General features: G+C 38.1%; 2 protein-coding genes across 3 annotated transcripts in view; both read right to left on the bottom strand.

The window, feature by feature from the left end:
• LOC132108259 (transcription factor Dp-2-like) overlaps nt 1-27,785 on the bottom strand; it is a 144,751-nt gene that overhangs the window by 87,492 nt on the left and 29,474 nt on the right. The window lies entirely within an intron of this gene.
• Nucleotides 487-27,415, bottom strand: rffl (ring finger and FYVE-like domain containing E3 ubiquitin protein ligase). 2 transcript variants are annotated; one of them, XM_059514938.1, is made up of 8 exons: nt 27,193-27,415; nt 26,482-26,541; nt 17,100-17,297; nt 10,228-10,599; nt 5,785-5,850; nt 3,196-3,406; nt 2,905-2,928; nt 487-1,002 (listed from the first exon to the last, which is right to left on the bottom strand). In XM_059514938.1, the coding sequence occupies exons 3-8, from the start codon at nt 17,274-17,276 to the stop codon at nt 821-823; spliced, it is 1,032 nt and encodes a 343-aa protein (XP_059370921.1). In that variant the 5' UTR covers nt 17,277-17,297; nt 26,482-26,541; nt 27,193-27,415; the 3' UTR covers nt 487-820. The 2 variants fall into 2 exon arrangements, with proteins under 2 accessions (XP_059370921.1, XP_059370922.1); XM_059514939.1 differs by lacking the exon at nt 5,785-5,850 and having other exon boundaries at nt 27,193-27,414.

Genomic DNA, 27,785 nt, shown 5'->3' with positions numbered 1-27,785 from the left:
GTATGTGGCCACACTGAAATAAATGCATAAAACGTACACTTTTTTTCCCTTGCATATCATGTGTGGGGCTACGTATATCTCACACCAAAAAAACTGAAAACTGAAGTTCATTTGTTGGATCATTCAGGTTGTTCTGCATTAAAACATTTTCTTGACAGTCTTTTTCCGCTTTTTTTGATTGGGACAAATTTCATGAGATTCATCAAGTTGAAGTTAGATAAGGCTGTAATGAAGACCAGTTTGATCAAACGTGACTCTTTTCCACACCTTTGTCTCTCTAGATTATCTGCATTCGCTCATGTGAGATGAATCAACAGACTTAAGATCTGACAAGACTTGTTTGGCAAGTCTCATTCCTGTTTATTCCTGTACATTTCACAGCGTCAGTCTGGATGATGGCGTAGAGCAAACCCAAGATCCAGCATTTGGGGTTTAAAAAGAAAGGAGAGTGAGAACTGAATCAGGTGTGTGAAGAGCACCAGGGCTGTCTGTGTGTGATCATACAATCCTTTCATTGTTTACTAATGTGGGAAATGGCAGAAACAGGCATTTATGTTGCACTGAAGTGTCAACAAACATGTGACATAATCCCATGATCAAAAATAAAGCTTCCTCTTTAAAACATCTAGAAGGCACACTTTGAAGAATGAAATCTGAAACTGAATCCAGTAGATATTGCTCAGAAATCTGCATATCTTATTCGCGATGGTTTAAAGTGCCGCAAGATAATTGTGCGAGTATTAAAGGCCACCTGAAAGCTCTCTACAGTATCCGCTGCTGGAGGGAAGGACTGTGAGATAGCGGTGATGGATCCTGTGGTTCAGGATCTGAACACGTGCACAGCTCGCACCACGTACTGCCGGCAGATCGGACACTCGCTCATGCGCTTGCCGCACTTTGTGCATGTGACCATGTGTCCGCACTCCAGAAGAACACAGTCGATGGGCGAGTCCATACAGATCTTACACAGGCTCTCCTCCACGGCCGTCCCTGGTCCGGCGTCTGTAAAGAACACAAGAAGGCATCACAAACTTAGAAGAATTACTATCAGCATGGAAAAAAAACTAAAGAGTGCAAGTGTGTGAATATCATGACATTTTGGTCGACATTAAAAATGCAGTTTATAACCTTCACTTAAAGCATCTTTTTAAATGAATTTTGATATTTTTTGGATGGGTTAAAGCATTCATTTGATGCTATTTCAAATTTACCTTTCTCTCTGGAGTGTTACAAGCGGTTCGTAAATAGATAAGGTCCTTAAAGTTGCAAAGACTAAAACGTTTCAAAGCCAAAGAGATATTCTTTATGAAAGTTAAGACTTGTCTACTCCCTCCTAAAACACCTCTTTTAAACTCGCCCCCACGTCTACATCACTGTGTGGGGAGATTTGCATAACAGCGCACAAATGTTCACTCAAAGAAAGATGGCATATCTTTTATTCCTGCTGTAGTATTGTTGCCGCCAATCGAGCGCCAACCTCCCACTCTCTCTGGTGAGGCCAATAAGGAATTGATTAAAACTGCAAATCATCGACTGGCCACTTGAGGCTGGCTGCAAAAGGGAGTCAGTTCCATAGACTCCCCATGTTAAAATGCCCAACTTTACATCAGGAAAAAACATGTTTACAGCCTGGTTCAAAAAATGATTTTGGTCTAAATAGCTAATTTTGCCCTTCATGACAACTGTGAGGGGGGTGAATTTTTTTATAACTCATCCGTTTAAATTATATTAAGACTTAAAGTTCTGCATAATTAAGGGCGTAGCCACTTGAGTGACAGGTGGATTGCCACTGCTGACACTGCCGTCGTGCTAGGTGGGTGTGGCTTCAGCAACTAGCTCCCGCCTTTTTGCCCATGTTTGATTGTCCGGGAGAGTCGCGCGGTGACGCGCTGCCAAGATGGCGACGGCCCGCTCTACACACTTTAGGCTTCAAAAACTCTCTTCAGGAGACTACGGGTGACGTCACGGACACTACGTCCATGTTTTTATACAGTCTATGCCGCCAATGCCATGTCGTGGAGATTCTGTGTGTTTCGTTGTGAAAGTGAAACTACTTTCTCTGGCCTTCCAAAAAAAATCAGTAGTTATGTTGTATTTACAACACTGTTCCGGAACAGTTCAACCCAACTATTTGAGCAAATTTTACAGAGGACTGTTTCCTGTGAGAGCAGCCTACAATGCCGAAGTGTTTCTATAAAGTGGGGCAATTCCAATTTTGCAAGGTCACAACATAATGTTCTTTTTAGCAACATCATATGACCCCCTTAAGTAGAGAAAGAAAGAAAGAAAGAAAGAAAGAAAGAAAGAAAGAAAGAAAGAAAGAAAGAAATCTGAAGTCATATAATTTATTGACCTTGACACAGTGTCAGATAATTTGACCTGATAGGGCAAGTTGTAAAATGTCACATGGTAAAACTCCCAAAATATTATTTGACGACAAAATATAAAATGTATAAACCTTTGAAAATTATTGAGATTGTACACTACTGTGTTTTTAAGGTGTAGACTTTTTTAAATAAAGTTTTATGATCACATCAAATAAACATTTTAGCTTGAAAGTGGTTGAAATGGTTGTGTTCCTGTAGCTCAAGTGGTAGAGCATTGAACAAGGTTGTGGGTTCAATTCCCCGGGAACACATGGTAGGTAAAAATGTATATCCTGAATGCACTGTAAGTCGCTTTGGATAAAAGCATCTGCTAAACGCTTTAATTTAATTTGTTGAAAATGGTATTAAAGTTTTTCAAAACATTATTAAACCAATTGAAAACCAATTATATTTCTATATATAAATGACTGATAAAATTATGCATAGCTTCACAGTAAAATGACAATTACCTTGACTTGAAACTTGAAATTAAATGAACACTTAAAATATTAAATGAAGTCATAAGAAATAAACCCACCTGTACCTTCTGTGGCATTAGACACTGTAAAAATGAAATACAGTTTGTTAATGTAATCAACAGAAATAATACATTCAACTTTTATATTTAGGCATACTTCAGAAAATGTGATCATGTTTGCCCAAGCCACTAACTGCAAAACCAAGTTACCACTTAAAAATATGCCAAACCTACAGGTTACACTGGAAAAACAGCACAAACTAAACTATAAAAAAACAACACATCTGTGTCACAAAGCTGAGCTGGGCTTCATTCTCATGCTGATGCATCTGATCACACCAAACTCTTTACCCATGTTCTGCAGGTCCTTCTGGTCGTGGTACAGACGCGTCACTCTCTCCATCAGCTCCCATTTCTCACAGCAGCCCTTATAGTCCACAAAGTTCCTGGCCAGAATCTCCTTCAGCTGCCGGACACTCAGATCCTCGATGTCCTCCACTGATCGGAGGTCAGAGAGAGACGCCCGTCGCCCCGGAGCCAGCACTTCCTCCGAGTCTGAGGACTGACACAGAGAAAGACAGCATGCAAACATCGGTTTATCTAGGCCTGAGAGGTAAAGGATCTCTTGGCATCCCAAATGCATGCAAACATCCCTCCGCTGAGAGACTTCAGAGAACAAGAATCTGCCAAATCAAGGACAAACGCTAGAAAATTAAAGTGTATCATTTATACTTTCACTTTTGCTGATTTAGAACAAGGTTTAACCCCAACCACAAAGCAATCCAGAGATGAGTAAAAAGCCAAATTAGTTTAGCTGTCAAGACCTAACCACAAACTGACACTATGAACAGAAAGATGAGACATGCTAAGATAGATGCAGGAGATTAGAAAACACACAGATGAATCGATTAATGCAAGGCAGTGCGAGGACCGTGTGTAACTCCACATACTGCTATTAGATTAGATTAGATTAGAAAACACACAGATGAATCGATTAATGCAAGGCAGTGCGAGGACCGTGTGTAACTCCACATACTGCTATTATGTCAACATTATACAGTATGCTAATGTTTAATCAAAACGACGTAACTCAATCTTCTGATGAAAATGACACTCCTCTGGTGACATGCAGGACTGTTGACGGCAGCAGAAGGTAATTATACGTGAAAATTTTGGATATCAATCTACTAAATCACACCATATTCATTCATCCACGCCAGAGGAGAACCGGTCGTCCAACTGAGGCTGTTTTTTTTCTTTCTTCATTGCTTTCACCTGATGGAGTTTGGGTTCCTAGTCACTGTCGCCTTTGGCTCGCTTAGCTGGGGTTTAAAAGTCTCTTTAATATTCAGCATCATTATTGATTTGACGGCACTGAAACTATCAGATGAGAATGAAACTTGAACTGACTTTGTTTCATATTACATATTTGTAGTACTGAATGGAATCAACCTGAACTGACTAGAGCTGCACGGAAACAATAGAAACTGTATAAAGCGCTATAGAAATAAACGTGATTTGGTTTCTCCAGTCATTTAGTCCAGACCCCTACAATCGACTGCAAGCACACATTCAGTTTTAACCTCATTGATGGGTAAAATCAAATCCCATTCCCTTTTTTTCTAGATAAACCATTATTCGTCACAAGATTTGTTGCTACTTCCATTAACTGTGACTTTTCACACTAGTTCGTTTCACCCCATGCATGAAAGATCAGTTGATCTGATTGGCTCATCTCAATGGCTTCATTCACTGGGAATGGATTTATCCCGATCTTTACCTAGTTGCAAATAGGGATGCACGATCATGATTTTTCATGGCTGATTATGATACAGATTTCTCGTTTTTTCTTTTTTTTTTAAAGCAACAAACAAGAAAGAAGGAAAGTGTGCATAAACAAGATATTTTTTGGTATTTAATAGGCCAAACGGGCTTTTGGCTACTGAAAACAATAACCGTAACCATCTGAAATTAACAGAAGTAACTGATAGATGGTACAGACATCAGCATTTAGCTTTTGTTTCTGAATTGGGTTGAAACTACATAGAACTGGCCTTAAATGAAAAGATTAACTGTAATCATTTGAAATTAAAGGCAATAACTGCATAGTTCTACAATCCAAACAACACAAGCAACACACATTCAATAAGAGGTTTCTTAATCAGCATTCAGTATTTTAGTTTTTAAATTTGGTTTAAAAAAAAAAAAAACTTTACCAGTGAGAATAAAAAAAGTATGCTATATAAATAAATTATTCCAAAATGTTAAAATCAAATAATTTTGGTGCAAATAAAACAAAGATGCAAAGGGTTTCATTCGTCCAATTAAAAAAAAAAATAGGGTAATGATTCACATCTATATTGTTTTACTTGAGCCAATGAAAAATACATAACTATTTGCTCAAGTTAAAAAAATATAGATGTGAATCATTACCCTAAAATGTTTTTAATTGGATGAATGAAACATTTTTTTTCATTGTGCTACAGCAGGTGATTTTAAAATCAAATTAAGTTGATGTATTTTTAAGGTAAATTTTAAATAATAATCCTATACAGAACTGACGTTTACTTCTGTCTTTTCAAACGTGTGCGCAAGTTTTACGTGCATCCCTAGTTGCAAGTATCTAGACAGAGTCTTCATTTATGCATGAACTATCACTTTAAGATGTGAAAAGAGTAAAACAGACTTTCAAAGAAGCAGTGATTCATCCCAGCCTGCAGCCAAGCTTTTTCCCACGCTCACAGCACCCACATGGAAGCAGAAGACATTCTTTAAACTGCTGAGAACGCCATAAATCATCTTTTCATTGCAGAAGAATGAGAGAGAGATTCATAAGCATTGGAAGTGCACCAGGTCGCTGTTCTGTCCTCTGCCCCACATAAATGCCCCGAAAGCGTAGCAGCAAGCAGAAGAGGAGAGGTGAGGAGTTTCAGGAGGTACCTGCGACTCCTGCTCCACCTGCAGCTCAGCATCCATCTCGCTTTCAGCTGTCGCCTCAGCCAAGCTCTAAGGGTCAAAGGTCACAGCCAACACAGTTCACCACAGCGCTTCTACCTATCGAACTCATTTTAAGTCACAACAGTGTTCTTAAGAGTCTGTGTCAAAAGTGAATCATTTTAAATAGGGATGGGGCCTGATACTGAGCTCCTGTCCTCGTACTCGTAAAAACGCTCGCGCACTTCTGTTGTGTGATCTTTGATGTTCACTCACTTAGCACACGCATTTGGATTAAAACTAAATTGTACAAAAAGACAATTTATAGGGGCATTCACTATAAAAATTATTTCATTTTCAACCTTAGGCATACTTGACTTTCTGGTGAAAGTGAATCTAGCAGCTGTGTGTAATGCGCTCGGCAGTACATTACTACTGTTCCTCTCGTTCTGCACCAATACAAACACATGCACGCGTTGTGTGTTTTTTGCTTGCTTGAGTTATATGAGTGGCTTTGGAATATAAATCGCTGAATGTTTCAGTTCTGCAATGGAGCAGCTCTAATGCTATTAAATTACAGAGGATGAACCAGAGCAAAAACTTGTAAAATAACATTTTAATGGGCATAATTAAGTGTGAAAATAACCGAAGGATATTCAGTCAAACCAAAAATTATTCAGAGACTAGTGGATGCAGGACACTATAATTCATTAATGTAAATGAGGATAGCAAAATAAAGTAAACTGTGACAAATAATACCCAAAAATTCTTCAAACTGATACAAATTATTCAGACCAAGTCTGGGGGAAAAAACTGAAGTTCAGGTTGCATGAAGCTGGATGACAGCATGCTCTGGAGACTACAGGCTGTCATTGAGGCTAAGGGTTGCCTGACTAAGTGTTGATGTGTAAATACTGTCATACAGCTGTCTGAATCATTTTTGGTTGATTGTAATCCATTACATACCTTTCTATCAAAGTTATCTAACATTATCAAGACGAATTTGTTCTGACACATTTTAACTATGGGTTCTTGTCATATTTTATTACAACCTTCTAAACTATAGCGAATAAACTGTGATAATGTGAAATGTTGAAGGTGTCTGAATACATTTTGGTTTGACTGTATCTGTTTAATAAATTAAGTTAACCAGCTAACATTATACATACACGTTTGGGTCTTGTGCCCAATATTTAAAAAATGTACAAATGCAATAAAAATATCGGTATCTGTACTCTGTATCGCCAAGTACACAAAAAATAAATAAAAGTATCGGTATCGAGCTAGTACTGAAAAAAGTGCTTTCGGTGCATCCCTAATTTTAAAGCTGTGCTTTACTGTGCTGTGTGAACCAAACCGAGAAGTGAAGCACATGCAAGCACAAGCACACAGCTGTGCATACAGATGAATTTAAAAGTTCAATTCAAAAACAGATGGTTTCCAAACAAACAACAAAAAAAAAACACTGAGCAGCAAAAATGGTTTTCAAGATTTGGTAATAATAAAGTTAGTTTTTTTTTATCAAAGCAGCATATGAGAATGATTTCTGAAGCATCATGTGACATCATATTCTAGGTTCTTCAAAGTAGCCACCTTTTGCTTTGATTACACTCTTGGCTTTCTCTTGATGAGCTTCAAGAGGTAGTCACCTGAAATGGTCTTCCAACAGTCTTGAAGGAGTTCCCCGAGAGATGCTTAGCACTTGTTGGCCCTTTTGCCTTCTGTCTGTGGTCCAGCTCACCCCTAAACCATCACGATTGGGTTCAGGTCCGGTGACTGTGGAGGCCAGGTCATCTGGCGCAGCACCCCATCACTCTCCTTCTTGGTCAAATAGCCCTTACACAGCCTGGAGGTGTGTTTGGGGTCATTGTCCTGTTGAAAAATAAATGATGGTCCAACTAAACGCAAGCCGGATGGAAAAGCATGCCGCTGCAAGATGCTGTGGTAGCCATGCAGCAAAGCACCCCCACACCATCACACCTCCTCCTCCATGCTTCACGGTGGGAACCAGGCATGTAGAGTCCATCCGTTCACCTTTTCTGCGTCGCACAAAGACACGGTGGTTGGAACCAAAGATGTCAAATTTGGACTCATCAGACCAAAGCACAGATTTCCACTTGTCTAATGTCCATTCCTTGTGTTCTTTAACCCAAACAAGTCTCTTCTGCTTGTTGCCTTTCTTTAGCAGTTGTTTCCTAGCAGATATTCTACCATGAAGGCCTGATTCACACAGTCTCCTCTTAACAGTTGCTCTAGAGATGTGTCTGCTGCTGGAACTCCGTGTGCCATTGACCTGGTCTCTAATCTGAGCTGCTGTTAACCTGCGATTTCTGAGGCTGGTGACTCGGATGAACTTATCCTCCGCAGCAGAGGTGACTCTTGGTCTTCCTTTCCTGGGGCGGTCCGCATGTGAGCCAGTTTCTTTGTAGCGCTTGATGGTTTTTGTGACTGCACTTGGGGACACTTTCAAAGTTTTCCCAATTTTTCGGACTGACTGACCTTAATTTCTTAAAGTAATGATGGCCACTCGTTTTCCTGTACTTAGCTGCTTTTTTCTTGCCATTATATAATTCTAACAGTCTATTCAGTAGGACTATCAGCTGTGTATCCACCTGACTACTGCACAACACAACTGATGGTCCCAACCCCATTTATAAGGCAAGAAATCACACTTATTAAACCTGACAGGGCACACCTGTGGAGTGAAAACCATTTCAGGTGACTACCTCTTGAAGCTCATCAAGAGAATGCCAAGAGTGTGCAAAGCAGTAATCAAAGCAAAAGGTGGCTACTTTGAAGAACCTACAATATGACATATTTTCAGTTGTTTCACACTTTTTTGTTATGTATATAATTCCACATGTGTTAATTCATAGTTTTGATGCCTTCAGTGTGACTCTACAATTTTCATAGTCATGAAAATAAAGAAAACTCTTTGAATGAGAAGTTGTGTCCAAACTTTTGGTTTGTACTGTGTATATACACATATACACATATATACATATATATATATATATATATATATATATATATATATATATATATATATATATATATATATATATATATATATATATATATATATATACACATATACACATATATACATATATATATATATATATATATATATATGTATATATATATACACATATACACATATATACATATATATATATATATATATATATATATATATATACACACACTCATGGGGTTTGCACGGATAGTCGAACATTCGAATATTCGTTCTGCTCTAATTATTCGATAAATAAAAATTATATTTGAATTTCGCAAAAAAAAAAAAAAAAGGTTCACAATAAAACCTAATTTGGTCACGTTCTGTGATTCTCCACGGCATATTTGAAGATGTATGCAAGCAAAAAATAATTAATGAATGAATAAGAACTGCGGTCTTCTACAGTGCTTCAAATATGGCGTGGAGAATCACAGAAAGTGACCGAATTGAAGAACATTGTTGCGACATCTCTCAAGCAACGAATAAACACTGCTAACTTGGAGAATGCAGTGAAAACTCCTCTTCTCGCGTCTGCCCTAGACCCTCGGCACAAACATCTCAGGTTTCTCGATGAAAACATGAGAGAAGAAAAAAATAACTCTTTTGAACATTATCAGAACATTTTCCTTGATGCGAGTGGTGCGGATGCAGCCGCCGTCACCAACGATGAAGAGGATGCAATGCCCACTCGTCGGAAAAGGCTGAGCCAGTTCTCCAGCGATGATTACAGAGGGTCCAGCCGAGACGAGCGGGAACAGTTCTTGCTGGAGCCATGTATTCCACCAGATGAGGATCCCATTCAGTGGTGAAACCAAAACACGAAGCGCTTCACAAAAAGTATTCACTTAGCACACCGTTATCTGTGAGTCCATACAACGTCTGTGCCGTCAGGGCGCGGTTTCTCCGCGGCCGGCCTTATTGTTAACAGACTAAGGAGCCGACTTTCCCCTGATCATGTTTACATGACCGTATTTCTTAACAAGAACATGTAAAACAATAGAAAAAAAAGAAAAAAAGATTTGCTGACAGTTTAAAAGTTTCAAAGTTAAGTGTAAGAATTCTGTACAATAGCCTAATTGCTGCAGGCTGCTTTATGTATTTCTTTATTCACTTTTTTTTTTTTTTGCTTTTAATCTGTACTTTTGTTTGTTTGCACGCATTGTTAAAGGTTTTCAGCTACAAAACACGATGTGTAATGTTCAAGCTTATTGTGTGTTCAAAAATGACGGAAACAAATGTTGTTGAGAAATAACGTCTGTCTCTTTATACTTAATTTAAATAAACAAATATTTGTTTTTTGTGAGCTCAAATATTCGAATGTGATATTTGCTGAAAACGCCCATCCCTAATATATATACACACACACACACACAATAAGGTTTCCTAACCTCTGACCAGTAGTGTAAGTACAATAGTTATTTTTTTTGTACCTGTCCATCTTCTGTTGCTGGAGTCTGAGGCCCCAGTTCTGTTGTGCCATTGTTTGTCGATGGGCTGATGGTTATGATTGGAGCGCTAGGCTCCTGTGTGGTCACTGTGGGGGGAGGAATGTGTGTGTCAGATGTAGGCGTCTGCTGGCCGAGAACCAGCTCGACCAGCTCCTCTTTCTCACGGCACATCTGCGTGGAGATCTCGTGCAGGTGGAGGTAGTCTCTCAGATCCTTCACCTTGAGCTTCATCAGCTCGGCTCGCTCCAACACGATGCCCCGGAAACGCTGGCAGGTGTGGCACATCCGTGGCTGGAGGTCCTGCTGCGTGGAGCAGCGGCTGCAGTAGTTTTTCTTGCAGTCCATGCACACGTGCTGCAATAAATAATGGGAGGGTGAAAGCCAGGTTAAGACTGGAACACAATTTCTAATCTTACTTAAGTAGTATTTAACACAGTTAAGAACCCTGCATTTTGCAATTGACAAGGACATTAATAATAAGAATAATAATTTACAGGTTGTAAGAACTGGGTCAAAAGTTACACTCATTCTAAGCACATCCTCGGTTTACAACCTTATGTCTAATAAAACAATGAGCTGCACTGTTTCTTCAGGAAATATTAACACAACAGAACTCAAGTGTAGTGTTCTGGAAGTCACAATGCCATTCAGTCAGAGCTGTGGAGCAACAGACTACACATGATATCATTTCCTTCCACTCACTGATACTTTACTGCCTAAAATCCACATTCATGTCAAATAAATCATTCGTTCTCATTCAATATTCACATGTGAAAACTAAGCTGGAAAGAGATGTGAGGATTTGCATTCCAGGGAATTGCATTCATTTTTTTATATTGTAAATTGAATCGGAAGAGCTGGCCACAAATTCACTGTATATGTCGTCTTTTTTCATTTACTTAAAGCAGAATGCAAAGGAAACATTAAAGTAATCAGGAGGTAAATAATGCAGCGGGCTGAAAAGAGCTATTCTATAGGCTAGATATTGATGTTATATCATGTCACATTAATAAACCAACTGCAATTTTATGCTACTAACTTCTGAAACTGCCCATTCAGTCAAAAAGAAGGATTTATTTTATAGCACAAACTTATGATTTGAAATGATTTAACTCATTTTGAGTGGAACTTCCCCAAACCGGAAGTGCCTCCCACAATTTAAAATGCAGTAGATAAAAGGTGGACACAACAAACACCTCCCCAGGTGGTAAACACGCCCCTTAACGGTGATTGGTTACAAGTGTGTTTTGGTGCTCAGTTCGATCCACTTTGAACAGCGTTTCTGTTCTCAAATCGAATACTGCACCTTTAAGGCCATGACACAAGTCGGCCAAACTTCTGCTGCCACTCCTCAAACGGAGATAAAATAAATTCCATTCATTTTTCTCAAAAATATAAAATATATGAGAAGGTTTCAAATCAGTTGCTGTAATACTGAATAATGAAAATAGCTGGTTTGATTCAAGGCTTGGAAACCTTTTTTCTTTTGTATTATTGAAGAAAGAATAAGCTTCTGCTGAAAAAACTACTGAGCTCTATTCAGATAACAATACTAGATGTCCTAGCCACTAGTAAGTCTACTAACAGCTTGTGTTCAAACATCAAAAACTTCCAATCTCATATCTTCAAACAAATCTTTTCAGGAAACCAGATCCCAGTGTGTCTCTGCTCTTACGTAAGCTGTGTGTGCAGGAATTCCATGAATGTGGCGTGACAGTGCACTACAGTAAAGAAGTGCTACAATGGCTGAGACATCGATATGCATCGTCGTACTGTCATTCGAGCTACAGTTTACAAAGTGCATTCTGGATAATTCACGCTGGATGAGGACGCTCACACAATGATTCCAGTCTCTCACTCAAACTGTAAAACAGAGGTTGTATGGCATATATATATATATTTATTTATATACCCGATCCGCAGAAAATGGCATTTGTGGAGGTAGGAAAACAAAGTTCTTCATAAACCGCAGGACTGCTTGTAATAAAGATTTAAATGCAAAACAAAAGGCAGTAGAGCTGAATGTTTTTGTCTATGGTAAAGTTTTAATTTTGCCACTTGCTTGAGCAACATTTATTGCATTTATACACGCCTATGAAAGACTGTATTACTGTACTGTGTAGAAAAAGAATCACAATGCTAATAAAAGCATTTTTTTTACTAACGATGTTAGGATTTGATATCAAATACTGGATAAATGTTGTGTTTGTAGTAAAGAGCCATGGATCAGTTGCAGACACCTGCTGCTTCTGCACTGCTTACACACCACACATGGACTTCCTATGAGAATGTGTCAACCCCTCACATACAGCTCATGAAATCAGGCTTGTGCTGTGTGTAAGCTATAGTGCAACAGTTGAACGACTGTCAAAACAAAAATACTGTGCATGATCAAACATTTAGGTGAGATATATTTTTATGCCGGTGAACGTCTTTCACAATGATGGTGAAAGTAAAAACTGACGGTGCTTTCGTCATGTGACGACACATTAACAGTGCGTATTCAGAGACGACAAGAGACCAACCTCCTAATATGTGGTTGTAATGATAAAACCTTCGTAATCATCGGGAAGAAGGAGGCGGGAACCGGCGGACACTCAACTGAACCTTTAATTACAAAATAAACACAAAACCTAAAATAAAGCCCAGGCCTGGTCCTCTCTCGTCCTTCATTGTCGTCGCTCCAGTTTTATATCCTTCCATCTCCTCCGTGGGCCTCGAGACCGGTGGGTCGAACAGGTGTAGCTCCTCGCTCCCACGTCCCTCGGCCCCGCCCCACTCGTCACAGTGGTATATCTAACTATTTTTATTAATTTCTTTAACTTTCTCTTGTGGCCCGAATATAGTGAAAACAATGAGAAGAAACATTATTCGTGTTGAACAGGTTGTTTTTGAAAGTCGGTACATAAAATTGTTACTGAATTTTATTTAGGCTATAGGCCTATAATTCCTAGTAGGATATAATAAACCTGTTTTAAAAGACATATTTAAAACATTTTCATTGAGGAGCAGCCTAAGCTAAAAGCCTTATTTTTTATTTTCCTCACAGGCTGCGAGTCACAGAGTGTCAGTTATGTGGTGTTGCGCTATGAAATTATTGCGAAGCAAATTAATTGTAATATAATTGTAATAATAAAAAGTAACCCAATAATAATAGCCAGAAAATAACAGGTCTACATTAATTGGAAATGCCAAATAATAATCTTAATAATGTCAATGTTTAATGATTTTGAAAATATCTCTGGCTATAATCCTTACGTGCTGGACCTCTTTCAACACACTCCATCATCTTATCGCCTTTTTGTTTTGTTTTTTACACGTAAATAATGTTGTCCAGTAGGGTTGTGCCGATAGACAATAGTATCGTGTATCGACGATAGTCAGAGATATCAATGATAGCAGATGTCTCTGTCGATAGTCAAGACGATATTAGGTTCATTCCCCTATTAATGTATTCAATTATAATAAGTATTATTTTTATTTTTATTGGGCAGCCTATTATAATTCGTCTATCAAACTGCCCAGCTATTTCACTTCAGCACTGCATTTCACACACACACACACACACACACACACACACCGCGCGAGCACGCAGATGAGGATTAGAGCCTCTAGCCGGTGGATGAGTCTCCATCCACAAAGAGACGCACATTGTCTGCAAATATAAGGTATTTGATTGCACTTTAACAAGTAATCTGAACGGCCTATTTATGTGTAATATTTTAAACGAGTCCTCACTAACTGAGTTTAATGCCACAATTATTGTAGAATGAGTCTCATTCTTGTTTCTGTGGCTGTGCGTCGTTCTCATCATGGGGCGCACTGATGCATCAGTTCAGTTCAACTTTACTCCAAATATATCAACTTACCTGTTTTGAATATTTTATATTTAACGTGTTCGTTTATGCCCAATATTAGTGGTAAACTGCTGGACTTTAAATTAAATCTACTATTGATTTTCACCGTTGACTGATTGTGCAGAATATTTAGACTGATAACTTTCGTGCTCAGATGCGGGAGATTCGTCACAGGACACGTGATATGACAGCTGTGTCTGATTTTATATGAACTAGCTGTTTTAAATACAGTATTTATATATACACGTTACTTTATCAGTATGTTTGAAAGTATATTTTTCCGATTATTGGTGATTCCACAGACTCTCTCTAGCACACCTGCGTGATTTAAAACACCAAATAGTTCTGCTATGACAAGAACAAAGAGTCTCTCTCTTGCTCCACACATGCACAATAATATCATGAATCGTCGATCTCATGGGCTGACGATCTGAAGATTTGAAAAATGACCATATCACCCAACACTATTGTCCAGTAACTTGTTTCCATTATTTAAGCATATTTTATCTTATTGTAAGGCTGCATTATGTTTGATTCATGTTGAAAGGTTTAATGACTTTTAATGATGAGACTTTTTTGGTAATCAGGCTCTCAAAAATTATGTAATAATGTGGATTTAGATTTATCGGCCAACATATAGGTTATCGGCTTTCATATTTAAAGAGTTATCGGTATCAGCCAAAATGTTCCAGTGTTTCCCACAGAATTAGATTCTATTTGCGGTGGTGTGGTGTTTGGGGACCGGGGAAGGGGGGGGGGGTTAAGTTTAATATATCATATATACTCACCCTCAAGTTGTTCCAAAGTTGTTCCAGAGTTTCTTTGTTCTGTTGAACACAAAGGAAGATATTTGGAAGAATGAAAGAATCAAACAGATCTCGGTCCCCATTGACTTCCATAGTAGGAAAAAATATATACTATGGTAGTCAATGGGGACAGAGATCTGTTTGGTTACAAACATTCTTCCAAATATTCCTTCCTTTGTTCTCAAACTCATACAGGTTTGGAACAACTTGATGGTGAGTAAACGATGATAGAATTTTCATTTTTGGGTGAACTATCCCTTTGAAGACATTGCCATTGCTACACTGTCTATGCTATGACTGCTCCACAGACTTCTTGTTGCAAATTTTGCTCACACACACACACACACACACACACACACACACACACACACACACACACACACACACACACACACACACACACAAACCTGGACCTGGACCTGGAGATGGACACACACTCAAACTCACAAACTTACAAACTTACTGACACACTCAAACACAGGCTCACACACTCAAACATTCAAAAAGACTCAGGGTGTACTCACACTAGGCACGGTTGCCATGAACCGGGCCCGAGTACGATTGTCCCCCCTCCCCACTCCCCCTCTGGCCTGCACTCACATAGGGTTTCAGCATTCGTGCCGGAGCACGCTTACGTCATTATGGTGCGACGGTTTCGGGATAAACAGGAAGAGCGGCGCTCTCTGAACACAATGGAGTCCATCGCTCTGTTTTCTTTGTGGATAATTTTGTGTCGTTTGGTCCACGGTGGTCCACAGCCCTCTCACAGCCTGTTGTTAAACAGATGTGTCGCCTTAGTGGCGCGGAAATTTTCACGTAATCGTGCTGCTCGTATGAGGAGGTTTGCAAGGTAATAGCTGAAGTGCAGCAAGGACTTTGCTGGTTAATATTAGCTACATTCTTGTATTAAGACACCTGTATTCAACGGGACACATAACTGTTATGTATGCACTGTTGGTTTTGGAGTGGCGCAAAACCGTGACGCCACGCGTCCTGTTCCGTGCTCCAGCACGGTTAGCGCTCACACTGCATGCGAACCGCGCCCGAGTCCAACTGAACCGTGCTCTGGCCCACCTCTTCCAAGCGGGCCTGGACCTGGAGGTGGACACACACAGACTGTGACACACACACAAACCTGGAGTTTGAGGTGGACAAAAACCAACACACACCAACCTGAACCTGGAGATAATAATATAATGTCTAGTCTGGTGGCTGTGATATATATAAACCTACCTACCAATGTCCGTTGCTATGATTTTTGGAATGACTGATCGCGAGAGGAAAAGAATGACGTTTTAGTCGCATAACATCGGTTAATGGAAACGCCGTCATTTTGCAATAGTTGTTTATCGATATTTAGAAAAAAAAAAAACACAAAAGTTTTGCGCGAATCTGTAATGGAAACGCAACAGCGCTTAACATAGACTAACTTCTCAGAGTTATGTTGAGCAACAGTGTTCATTACTAACCATTCAACTGGATTGATTCTGGAATATTCGCTGGGGGAATAAGCATTAATAAGCACCGGCCACAATCCGTCCTCTAACTAACGCATGCTCATGTTTTGATTCAGATCGTGTTCGAAGAGGAGGGGCTAGTCGTGCGTGCCTCTGTTGACAGTTTGTGAGAGGGAGGGAGCGCGCAGCGCGCAGCTATACAATAAAATACAATTGTACCCATATTAAATAGTTTCAAAATCTGAATCAATCCGTGGCAGTCAGCGTTGATATTGTGGCGGGCCGCCACAAATTAATGAATGTATGGGAAACCCTGTGTTCATATCGGTGCATCCCTAATTTCCAATGTTAACTAGTATTTTATTATTTTATAGTATTTTACTTAAAACATTTTAACTAATCATAAATAAGAACAGGAATCGTTTTTATAAACTCTCTTTGGGGCAACTATCCCCTCAAAGACTTTGTAATCAAATGAATTTCCATGGCCTTAACAGTCAATGTGTGATTAAATAAGGATCCGTAAAAGTAAAACAATTCACATACAAACTGATTCTCTTTCATTAAATAAATATCCATGACTTTTCCAGGTCAACATCATTTTACAATTCCCTGTTATTTCCAATGTTTCCATGACCATGTGAGACGTAGTACAACACTAAACTTTGATAAAATGCCATTCACAAGTACTTGACCTCATCATTTTGTACTAACATCTGTATAAAATTGATTACCTTTCTGGTGTGGCTGTCGAAGCGACCCCCACAGGCCTTGCATGTTGGTTCTGGAGCGAGAGGAGATGGGTAACTGCTGAAGCCCGAGTTGGTGAAGGCCTGGTGACGTGTGCTGCTTCTGGTGTCGTCCACAGTGGAGTCATCCAGACAGAGCCAGCCGCAGCAGCTGGCCCACATGCTCCACACCTACTGCAAGAGCTGGAGAAAAAAAGAGACTCTTAGATTACAGCTAACCACACCACTAATTCAATCAACCCAATCTTCAAATACAATCAAACCACCTTAGTCTGCAAAGACAAAGGAAGTACTTTCTCAAAAAGTAGATTGGTCTGCTCAAATCAATCCCCTCGGAAGTGAATTAGCAGCATGAACAAGTTCTTCCAGCATGAGTCAGGATGGCCGGCAAGCTCTCAGCTGGAGTCATTTGGCTGAAGAAGTAGGACTTCCATCATTTATTCAAAGGCCTAGTGCGTCCAAACCACAGGAGCTGTGCAATACTCCTACTAGGATGACACTTAATCCTTTTCTCTCTCACACACACACACTCCCTATCTCACTCACAGCCAAATAAAGGCTGATCCAGTAGCACTACCATGGTTACACCTCTCAAAGTGTGGTCACGGTGTTTGAATGAGCTGATAAGATGAATCATTCAGGATGGTAAAACAGCAGACGTGGGTAACTCCCTCCATACACCACTGTCCAAAGAATATTACCATGATAGCTATATATATATATATATATATATATATATATATATATATATATATATATATATATATAGAAATTAATTAAAACCTGTATGACATATCAGTATAGCATTCACACGATACACTAGAGTTATTATTAACAAAGCAAAACTGACACCTCTTTTTTGCATAATTGTGCAATGTTTAATTAAAAGACATTCTTCTAAATGGTTTTGGTAATCTGCTGGTGCTCTAAACTTGCATCAGTTTGAAGTCTAGCCATTAAGATGTTCCAAAGTCACTCTCAAACAGACATTTGCTGGTGTTGGAAATACAATATATTGTGATAACGAACATGGACAGTATTGTTATCATAGGCACCTCAAAAAAGGGTGAATATTCTAGATTTATTTTGTAATTATTGCACATTAGTTTTTTTCTCCATCAACTGGTTAAAACGCTGGTTGTGGTGGTGCACAGTTTTCTGTTTCTGACAATTTCATGTCTATCATGGAGAAGAAAGGAATTTTCATGTTCTTTATTCACAATGGTGCTTATTAAACAACACCTAATACTTGAGGACTTCATATTTAATTCTAAACATTTGTTTACACTTGCACATTTCAATCTGGACTAAAACATATCAGTACAAAAAAACGATATCTAGATATTGGTTTAAAATGTTCTGGTTCTTTGTTATTGTTCTTCACAGCTGCATTCTTTTGCACTTTAATCTGTAAACATCTTGTTTTATTAAAAAAAAAAAAAAAAATTATATATATATATATATATATATATGTGTTTTTTCTTATTGTACTTAAACATTCAGTTCTTTTTGTTATCTGAAAAAGAAAAAAAAAAGATTTGCCTACTTGTTTTTAAGAGAACACCAGTTTTCAACCTGTTTTTGTAATGCAATTCATTACCATGATAATGCAGTATACACATTTCAGCAATGATTGTTTCAAAACAACATCAAGACCTTCAGTTGCATTCATTTGCCATCTAAATCTAATCATCTTCAGAGTGCTGACCGCAAACGGCAGACTGAAAGTCAAGCGTGAACAGTGTCGATGCAAATTGGAAAACAAATGAGTTAAATCACGTGATTGTGTTTTCATGACCAAACCTTGTCAGGTACTCAAGCCCTTCTCTAATTTTGGAAATAATGGCCAATGAATAGAGAATATTAAAGAATATTACTTTGGGGACATGCTGCAATGGTCTTTGGTGATTGTAAAAAAAAAATGTCATGCTTAAAAACATCAAGAATCATGAAAAGACTAGAAACAAAGCCAATGGAGATCAAATAACAAGGAAGTCAAGACACCCAGCAGGACTGGCCGGACTCCACTGTGGCTCTCTATTCATGGCCTACAGTGCCATTACACACAGATACTCTCATGTGACCCGGCGAGATTCTCCTGGCACTGTAGGAGCAAGCAATCTGATTTCTGCCTCAAAAAGCAACAGTGCCCAAAGAAAGAGACTAGCTAACAGTAGGGCCCTGTTACTCTTACAGAACCTGGAGAAAAGAGAAAATAATCTCCCTTAGAGCTACATCCCAAACCATTCTGATCAGCCTAAGAGATGCTTTACAGAACCTCCACGATGACAAGAAAACAGAGGTCAAGAGGTGCAACCTCTTTTGCTTGAACCTCAGATACTTGCAAGCTTACACATCTTGAGAGACTTACTGGTTTTGACACTCATGAGAGTGTAAGACAGCAGGATATGAGGGCTTTACTTGCCACAACAACAAACTAGTTTCCTGTTTGTTTGTTGCACCACAATGACTTACTGATTTTAAGACAAAGACTGTAAATATTTATTGTTTTAATTATTAGCTCAGGATGGTTATACCACCATAATATCTTTGACAAATAAATAAATAGATATACCCATCTACATTTTCCAAATCTCTTGCTCTATGAATGGTTGAAGGGATCCTAAGGTAATAAAATAAAAGTCTACCATCTTTCAAGAATAATCTTTGTGCAAATCCGGCATTAAACTGATTGAGATTGAGGAAGCTGTCCTCAGCAAAATGTGCTGCACATAGTTTTACATGTGGATTATAATTTTCGGGAACTGAGTTAAACATAAATTGTAACCATTAATCTCCAAGTACAGCGTCCCTGGGAAGCCCAAACAAAGGTGATCAGACTCCGAGATGAAAATAACAGTGTTTCAATGACATGGAGACAAACACAAACGCAACTCTTCCTCTTCTCCGTCGGAGAGCAACAAGACCACACCCCATTTTTGTGTATTCATGTGGGTGGAGGTTAGTCAAAAAACTGTTTTAGTGACGTCATTACTGCAGGAACTAGAGGGATGAAGTCCAAACGGGTCGTTCGTTGTAGGCGAATTCTGTTAAATAAAATATCTCGCTTGGCATTGAACTTTGAGCTTTAGAATTTTACAGATATTATTTATACTCTAACAACAACATTACACACTAAATAAAGTTTAAAACATGGGATAACGAAGAACGGATCCTTTAAAATACGCAATTGGCCGATTTTTCCTGAAGTGCTCCCGCGTGCACAGACTACATTGTAATCATTCGCTATCATGTCATTTGTGTGGAAGTATTTTGAAATCTGTGCGCAGGACACGGGCAGCCGTTCAGCGCTGGAAGTGCAGAGCTACACGTCTGAGGCACAGATAGCAGGAAGTGAACAGCAGCTGGTGTACTGACGCACAAAATAAAAGCCCCTTTCCTGCGCGAGCGTACTGTACCTGTCTCTGCACAAGCGGAGACAGTGAAGCGATGTTCAGCTAAACTCAGCTTATACACACACCAACAAGTAAAACTTGCGCACACGTTTGAAAAGACAGAAGTAAACGTCAGTTCTGTATAGGATTATTATTTAAAATTTACCTTAAAAATACATCAACTTAATTTGATTTTAAAATCACCTGCTGTAGCACAATGAAAAAAAGTTTCATTCATCCAGTTAAAAAATTTTAGGGTAATGATTCACATCTATATTTTTTTAACTTGAGCAAATAGTTATTTATTTTTCATTGGCTCAAGTAAAACAATATAGATGTGAATCATTACCCTATTTTTTTTTTTTTAATTGGACGAATGAAACCCTTTGCATCTTTGTTTTATTTGCACCAAAATTATTTGATTTTAACATTTTGGAATAATTTATTTATATAGCATACTTTTTTTATTCTCACTGGTAAAGTTTTTTTTTTTTTTTTAAACCAAATTTAAAAACTAAAATACTGAATGCTGATTAAGAAACCTCTTATTGAATGTGTGTTGCTTGTGTTGTTTGGATTGTAGAACTATGCAGTTATTGCCTTTAATTTCAAATGATTACAGTTAATCTTTTCATTTAAGGCCAGTTCTATGTAGTTTCAACCCAATTCAGAAACAAAAGCTAAATGCTGATGTCTGTACCATCTATCAGTTACTTCTGTTAATTTCAGATGGTTACGGTTATTGTTTTCAGTAGCCAAAAGCCCGTTTGGCCTATTAAATACCAAAAAATATCTTGTTTATGCACACTTTCCTTCTTTCTTGTTTGTTGCTTTAAAAAAAAAAAAAAAAAAAACGGAAATCGGTATCGACCATGAAAAATCATGATCGTGCATCCCTAAGCATAAGTACAACAATAACCCTACTTCCTATCAATAAGGCCATCCTTAAGAAATATTTTGGTTTGCAGTAACAGTAAAACATTTTTTAAAAAGGGTCGGTAGGTAGGTCTATATATATTTTTTCAAGTTTCAATGTAAGGCAATTTTGGTGTAAAATTTTGGTGATGGTGATTACGTAGGTATGAATTTAAACAAATTAGCATATCGTGACGTCACTGACTGGGTCTTCAACCCGTGCCATCGGGCGCATCTTTGCAAACCTCATTTTGATGCAGGCTATATAGACCACAAACAAATTGAAATCTTTGTCAAAACATGATAATTGCATGAATTTCACGTAAGAAGAAACAAAAGGAGGTACTGTTATACTGTTTTACTTGCATCCACCGCTAGGTATCAATGCAACCTACAAATGAGAGACCGTTTACTTTGCTTTCTTGGGTTGTCACTTTTGTGGAAAAAATCCTGCTTGATTTGAGAGACAAGAGTTCATTGAATCGATTGTAAAATTGATTTTGCATGTCTAAATATGTTTTTCACGGCAAATAACACCAAATATAGGTAAATCCACAGACAACAGGCAGGACGAATGTAAAGATTCAATATATTGGTAAAGACCAATATTTGATGATTTATTGGCGTGAAAAACAATAAGCAAACAAAGTGGACTGCCATAATGCAAAACATTTACTGCAGGCTTCAACATGGCTGTGTTTACGATTAGAAATGTCAACAACAACAAATCACATAGGCGATTCTAGCCCGAGAAAAAAAAAAACCTGGACGTGCTCTGAGAGAAGGTCGTTAAAATCAATTTCTTATTTTCGTTTTCGAAACTTGTTTTGGTTGATTCGTGCAATAGATTTTCGAACATAAAGTGACAGTCGACACGGTCACTGTTTGGACTACCGTATTTTCCGGACTATAAGACGCACTTTTTTTCACAGTTTGGCTGGTCCTGCAACTTATAGTCAGGTGCGACTTATTAAAATATTAATTTGACATGAACCAAGAGAAATGAAACAAGAGAAAACATTACCGTCTACAGCCGTGAGAGGGCGCTCAATGCTGCTCAGTGCTCCTGTAGTCTACCTCTGAAAACATAGAGCACCCTCTCGCGGCTGTAGACGGTAATGTTTTCTCTTGGTTCTTGGTTCTAAATAAATGCGACTTATAGTCCAGTGCGACTTATATATGTTTTTTTCCCCGTCATGACGTATTTTTGGATTGATGCGACTTATAGTCCGGAAAATATGGTAGACGGTAGAAGGGATGGGAAAAGATCTGGGCACAGCTTTTTCAGAACTTCGTGCCAAGTTGAAGCGGCGTCGAGCTGTTTTTATTAATGTTTTAGATGTATTATGGTGCCTGGACCCGTATGACTTTGAACAGTGACCGCAAACATTATGTTTACTGCAGTCGCAGCCATCATTACCAAGTGCGAACCATTGACTCTGTCAGTGAGTGAGAGTATGAGACGAAGCGAACGCACAGGCCATAGTGTGACATCCGTTAACCAATAGCGTAAACATAATGACGTCACAGGGTTTTTTAAAGAAAGAACATAGCCTTCCTTTGTTTGTAGGCCTAGGCAATTTATATATTTACAATACTTACTAAAATAAAATAAATCATATTTTATTGCTTTTGTATTAGTTGTTTGAGGAGTAATAAAAAAATTGGTCGGTCTTAACGCAAATGTACAACTGGCAAGTCGGTCGGACTAAAAGCAAAAAAATAAATAAATTTGAGTCAGTCCTAAATTGACAGGGTCGGTCGGGTTACGACAAACAAGAACAATTTTAAGCATGGCCTAAGCAGAAATTAGGAGTTTATTGAGGCAAAACTCAGTTAATAGTGTGTTCCCTAACCTAAAGTGTTACCAATTTGACTAAGCAGTTTTATTTTGAAAGAAAATTGACAGAGCTCAGATTTTATTTCAAAAGTAACAACGTACAAAATTTATTGTGCTTACTGAAATGGCAGATAAACTAAAAACAATGCATGGTGTAGTTGTTAACAGCAAATTCTTGAGATTTAAGATATCGGTTCATCAAAACTAGAGCCCGACCGATATGGATTTTTGGGGGCCGATGCCGATATTAACTCGAAAAGAGCCGATTTATAAGCCGATATTTTGATTTTAAAAAATAATCTGGATATTAGACCCATTTCCTATAAACTGCATTTACACAACATTCAATAGCAAAATATCTGCCTGTTCTATGTATGTGGGCTGTATAAACCATTTTATACATTTTTCTGTGTAGGATCTCCTACATAGGCAAAAATGAGAAATATATATATTTTTTTTATTTGTCAAGCAATAGGTATTACCTACTTATATTTAACAATATTATTTCAACATTTTCCTGTTATGTCTGTAAAGCTGCTTTGAAACAATATGTAAAAAAAAAAAAAAAAAAAAAAAAAAAAAAAAAAAAAAGCCTACTATTACCGGATGATTACGGAATCAATTCGAAGTTGAATGGTTAACGTTAGTGTCATGAACACACCGCTGTCAATTTTGAGAAGAACCACCTTCAAACAAGTTAATAGCAAGCATTTAAGGGGCCTGCTAAAAAGGAAGCTATTAGCGTTAGAGTAACGTAACCAGCCTGAATTCACCAAATTGTTCTCCGGACCTGAGGGTAGCCTCTTCTTCCTTGCTTCTCTCTTAATTCTCATCAGCAGGACTAGCGCTATCGCTCGCTTCTTACAACGGGACAGATACATGTTTGCTGCTGACCGAAAGGAGGAGGAACAGACTATGAAAGAGCTCCCGCTAAACGTTTTTAAAACTCCGCCTGCGCCATAGCGCAGCGCAAATCGCGTCGTATCTGAAGGGCAACGCTGAGCCCAGCGGCAAGCGCCGTGCATACCGCGTCCTGTGTGAAAGGCCCAATTACGCATCATTATGTGGGAAACACACCGCAATAAAAAGTTAAATGCTAACGTTATAGTTTGACCTCCTATTAACGTTCGCGCTCTTCCACTGATAAACATGGTATTAGCTTTGTGGCTAATCTAATATAGCAATGCATTAGCGGCTGTAAGTGATGTTACAGAATATTTAGAAGTGATAATGATAGGACCGTTAGCTAGAACTACCACACAGTTTTTATATACAGGGTATGAACTAAATCTACAATCATTTCACATGACGAACGACAGACTCACCGTCAAAACAGTTGATCGCTTTCTTCTGTAGTGGACTTCTGGCGCTGTTGTTAACTCTGGAGCTGCAGAGCTCCCTCTGGTGGGAACACTATGCAACACTCATAACATGAGTGAAGCATGAGACTCTGTTTCTCATGTTTCATCGGCCGTTATAAATGCCGATGCCGATTTAAATGCAATTAGCTTATATTGGCCGATAATATCGGCCGGCCGATATATCGGTCGGGCTCTAATCAAAACTGATTAAAATCTAAAGCATCAACCAAGCCCTTATATACTAAATATTCCACATTTTTTTAATCTGGAAAACCAAAACCAAAACTTGCATTCAGGTAAAAAAAAAAAAAAAAAGGAAGAAAGAAAGAAAATTCCCCACAACAAAAACCATCCAATTCAGATTACTTGGCGTCAACAAACATGGCAGCACGTGCAAAGTTCACAACAACAATTGCTCTCACAGCCCTCACTGACCAGCTGACTGTAATAAAATACCCCAGCCCCCTTTAACCTCGGCCCAAACGCTCCCTAGAAACACACCAACAATAGCTGCACTGTGACTAGACGACACGACACACACCGAGAGCGATGTCTCAGCAGCAGGAGGACACTCGTGAAGCCTGCACTGACTACTGACAGACAGGTCTCGCGCTTGAAGGGAAACTATCTGAAATATGGAAAGGATTTGAAGGTAAAACAACTGCAGGTCTATGAAAACTGGTGTACATGTCACACAGACTTGGGAAAATGTGTTCACGTATCATTTTTGTTTGCTTTTAAATAGAATGTTTAAATACAGTTTAATAGAATCTGGGTTTAGATCTTTATTTGCACAAGAGTTTAACAGCCCTTACAGGTTCAGCACCCGAGAGAGCTGCCCCGTAAGTAACCAACCACTAAACAACCCAAGGCTTACCAGCAGCGCTGTTACAGAAACTACAACAAACTCCATTTGCATTTTCTGAGGGAAATACCAACGCATGCAAAGCAGAAATATGGGGGTCACGTGGACGCCACGGGGAAAAAAAGAGCTGGTTAACATCAGCAGCTAGACATGACATCATCATCATCATCATGACATCACACTTCCCAAATTTTGAATGGCACAAAATTATAGATATTTTAAAATTCTAGTTTAAAACACATGTGCCAAGTTCTTAGAATGTAATCATTTTTTTCTTATTTTTTATGCTGATTTTAACTCTGTTTTGAATAACTCAGAAAAGTTTTGAATTAATGATTTTAAAATGTAATGTTGTGTAGCCATCCAGTAAAATAGTGTAATAAATATTTTTTATTTTATTTTACACCTTGAATACATGTTCACTTTTTAAGTGCCATCTTTACAAATATCATGAATTATTAATTTATATAATTTATATTTTTAATAAACATCATTGTCTTTTAAGGAGTCAAACTATTTTCTATTACATTTAAAAACTTCAACTAATCTATTTATGTACAAAAAAAAAAAAAAAAAAAAAAAGTCAAATTATCTGATATTTTTAAAGTTTAAGCCTCTATGATACAATTTCCAATTTTATTTATTTATTTTTTAGTCTGCAGTTGCACTTTATGACTAGAAAAATTCTAAAATATTATGAAGCTGTGAACAGCATGTTCATTTTTTGGCTTTAAGAAACCACAAAATATTATGCCAAACTTTTTTTTTTTTTTTTTTTAAGAATTTCATTGTTTGAATGAGACATTTTTTTTCTATGATATCAGGACACGGATATGACTCCACCCTGACACATTACACGTCATACTCTTGGAAAAATACCTAAATTAACTTTTACAGCCATTAAAAAAAAGTAACAGGTAACTGAATTTATGAATGCCACTGTAGTTTTCTTTTTAGGATAAAAGTGTGTGGGTTTAACTATTGTTCTCACCTTGAAAACGAGTCAGTGACTTGTAAAGTGTGAGGTTCAGATACAGACAGCCATTGACATCTATAAAGAGAAACCAAACACAAGTCACACATCTCTGAGGAACATTCACTGCTTCTGCTGTTAAAACACATTCTCCTCTGGACATTGCTCTGATCAGATCTACCTCATTGTGCACAAAAACTTCGCAATTCAGCGCTCACACAATGACCTGGAAACCTCAAACATCCGTGTATCAGATCACTTCCTGATAAAACTTATAAAACTTCCTGTTAAAGACAGGAAAACTTGTGTTCACCAAGACCAATCGTGTAAAACGAGCAGATAAACAAGTCACAGTTACTACAGAATTGATATTATACAGTATATACACAGGCTAAGCATTGTTTTAGGATTCTATAAAGTTATACATGTAGCCCTTTAAAGCGTTGTGTCAGGATTATATAAACATAGTTTACAGCAAAGCCAACATAATAAAATATCAGCATATTATTACAGACTAGAATAGTGTCACAATTTTGAAGTTTCACAGATGATGTAATGTCATCATATAATGGCGTAACTTAGTTTAACAACTGCAGTGACAAAGCTGACACTAAACCGTTTTAAACACTGAAGAGTTATATCCCTGTGAGGGAAAGTAAAGACAGCAGAGTTTGTGTAATTTCTAACGTTACTCTCCGTCTTCAGTCGCGAGGACGATATTAAACTTACCTCGGACGAAGCGAACCGCATATGTCCAAAACTCCGAACTGGTCGATAATCCTCACCGATCAAATAAAGACTGTCACAAAAAAATCGTCCGCTTTTATCTTTATGGTTGAACTTGGACAAAGTCACACACTTCGGATGTTTCGGTTTGTGAAGTAACGTTACTAGAGTCGTTAACAGGAGCGTGTGGCCGCGAGCACGTCAAGTTCAAAACACGAGAACGCGCACGTCCAACGTCAACGCGTTTGACGCACTCATCGAGTTAACGAACTACTGGCCATTAAATAATACAAATTAAACATACATTAAATATAATAGTATAGTATGATATGTAATAATGAGTATAATATGGTTATTTGTGCAAATTTTCTGTAAAAAAATAAATAAATAAATAATTAAAAATAAATAAATATCAAACTTCCTCTAGGAAGCACTTGGCGGCTCAGAAACAAAATAGAGTTTCACTCTTTTTGTCTTATTGAAGATACTGGGACATTACACCGTATAAAGCATTAAATACATAATTAGGAAACGTTACCTACCTCTTAAATCCAGGTTAATCTCAATCCCCTGTGATTGGTCCATTCTGAACAGCG

The sequence above is a fragment of the Carassius carassius genome, chromosome 28 (assembly GCF_963082965.1).
Source record: "Carassius carassius chromosome 28, fCarCar2.1, whole genome shotgun sequence".
NCBI classification, from domain to species: Eukaryota; Metazoa; Chordata; class Actinopteri; order Cypriniformes; family Cyprinidae; genus Carassius; species Carassius carassius.
The sequence above is the reverse complement of the archived record's forward strand: the minus strand, read 5'-3'. Positions and strand labels throughout refer to the sequence as shown.

Excerpts from the sequence above, each read along its gene's own strand:
- rffl (XM_059514938.1), bottom strand. The coding sequence starts at position 17,276 with ATGTGGGCCAGCTGCTGCGGCTGGCTCTGTCTGGATGACTCCACTGTG. Across the intron at positions 5,851-10,227 it reads CAGCAACAGAAGATGGACAG|AGCTTGGCTGAGGCGACAGC; the intron begins GTACAAAAAAAA and ends TTTGACCCTTAG. Across the intron at positions 3,407-5,784 it reads AGGTGGAGCAGGAGTCGCAG|TCCTCAGACTCGGAGGAAGT; the intron begins GTACCTCCTGAA and ends TCTCTGTGTCAG.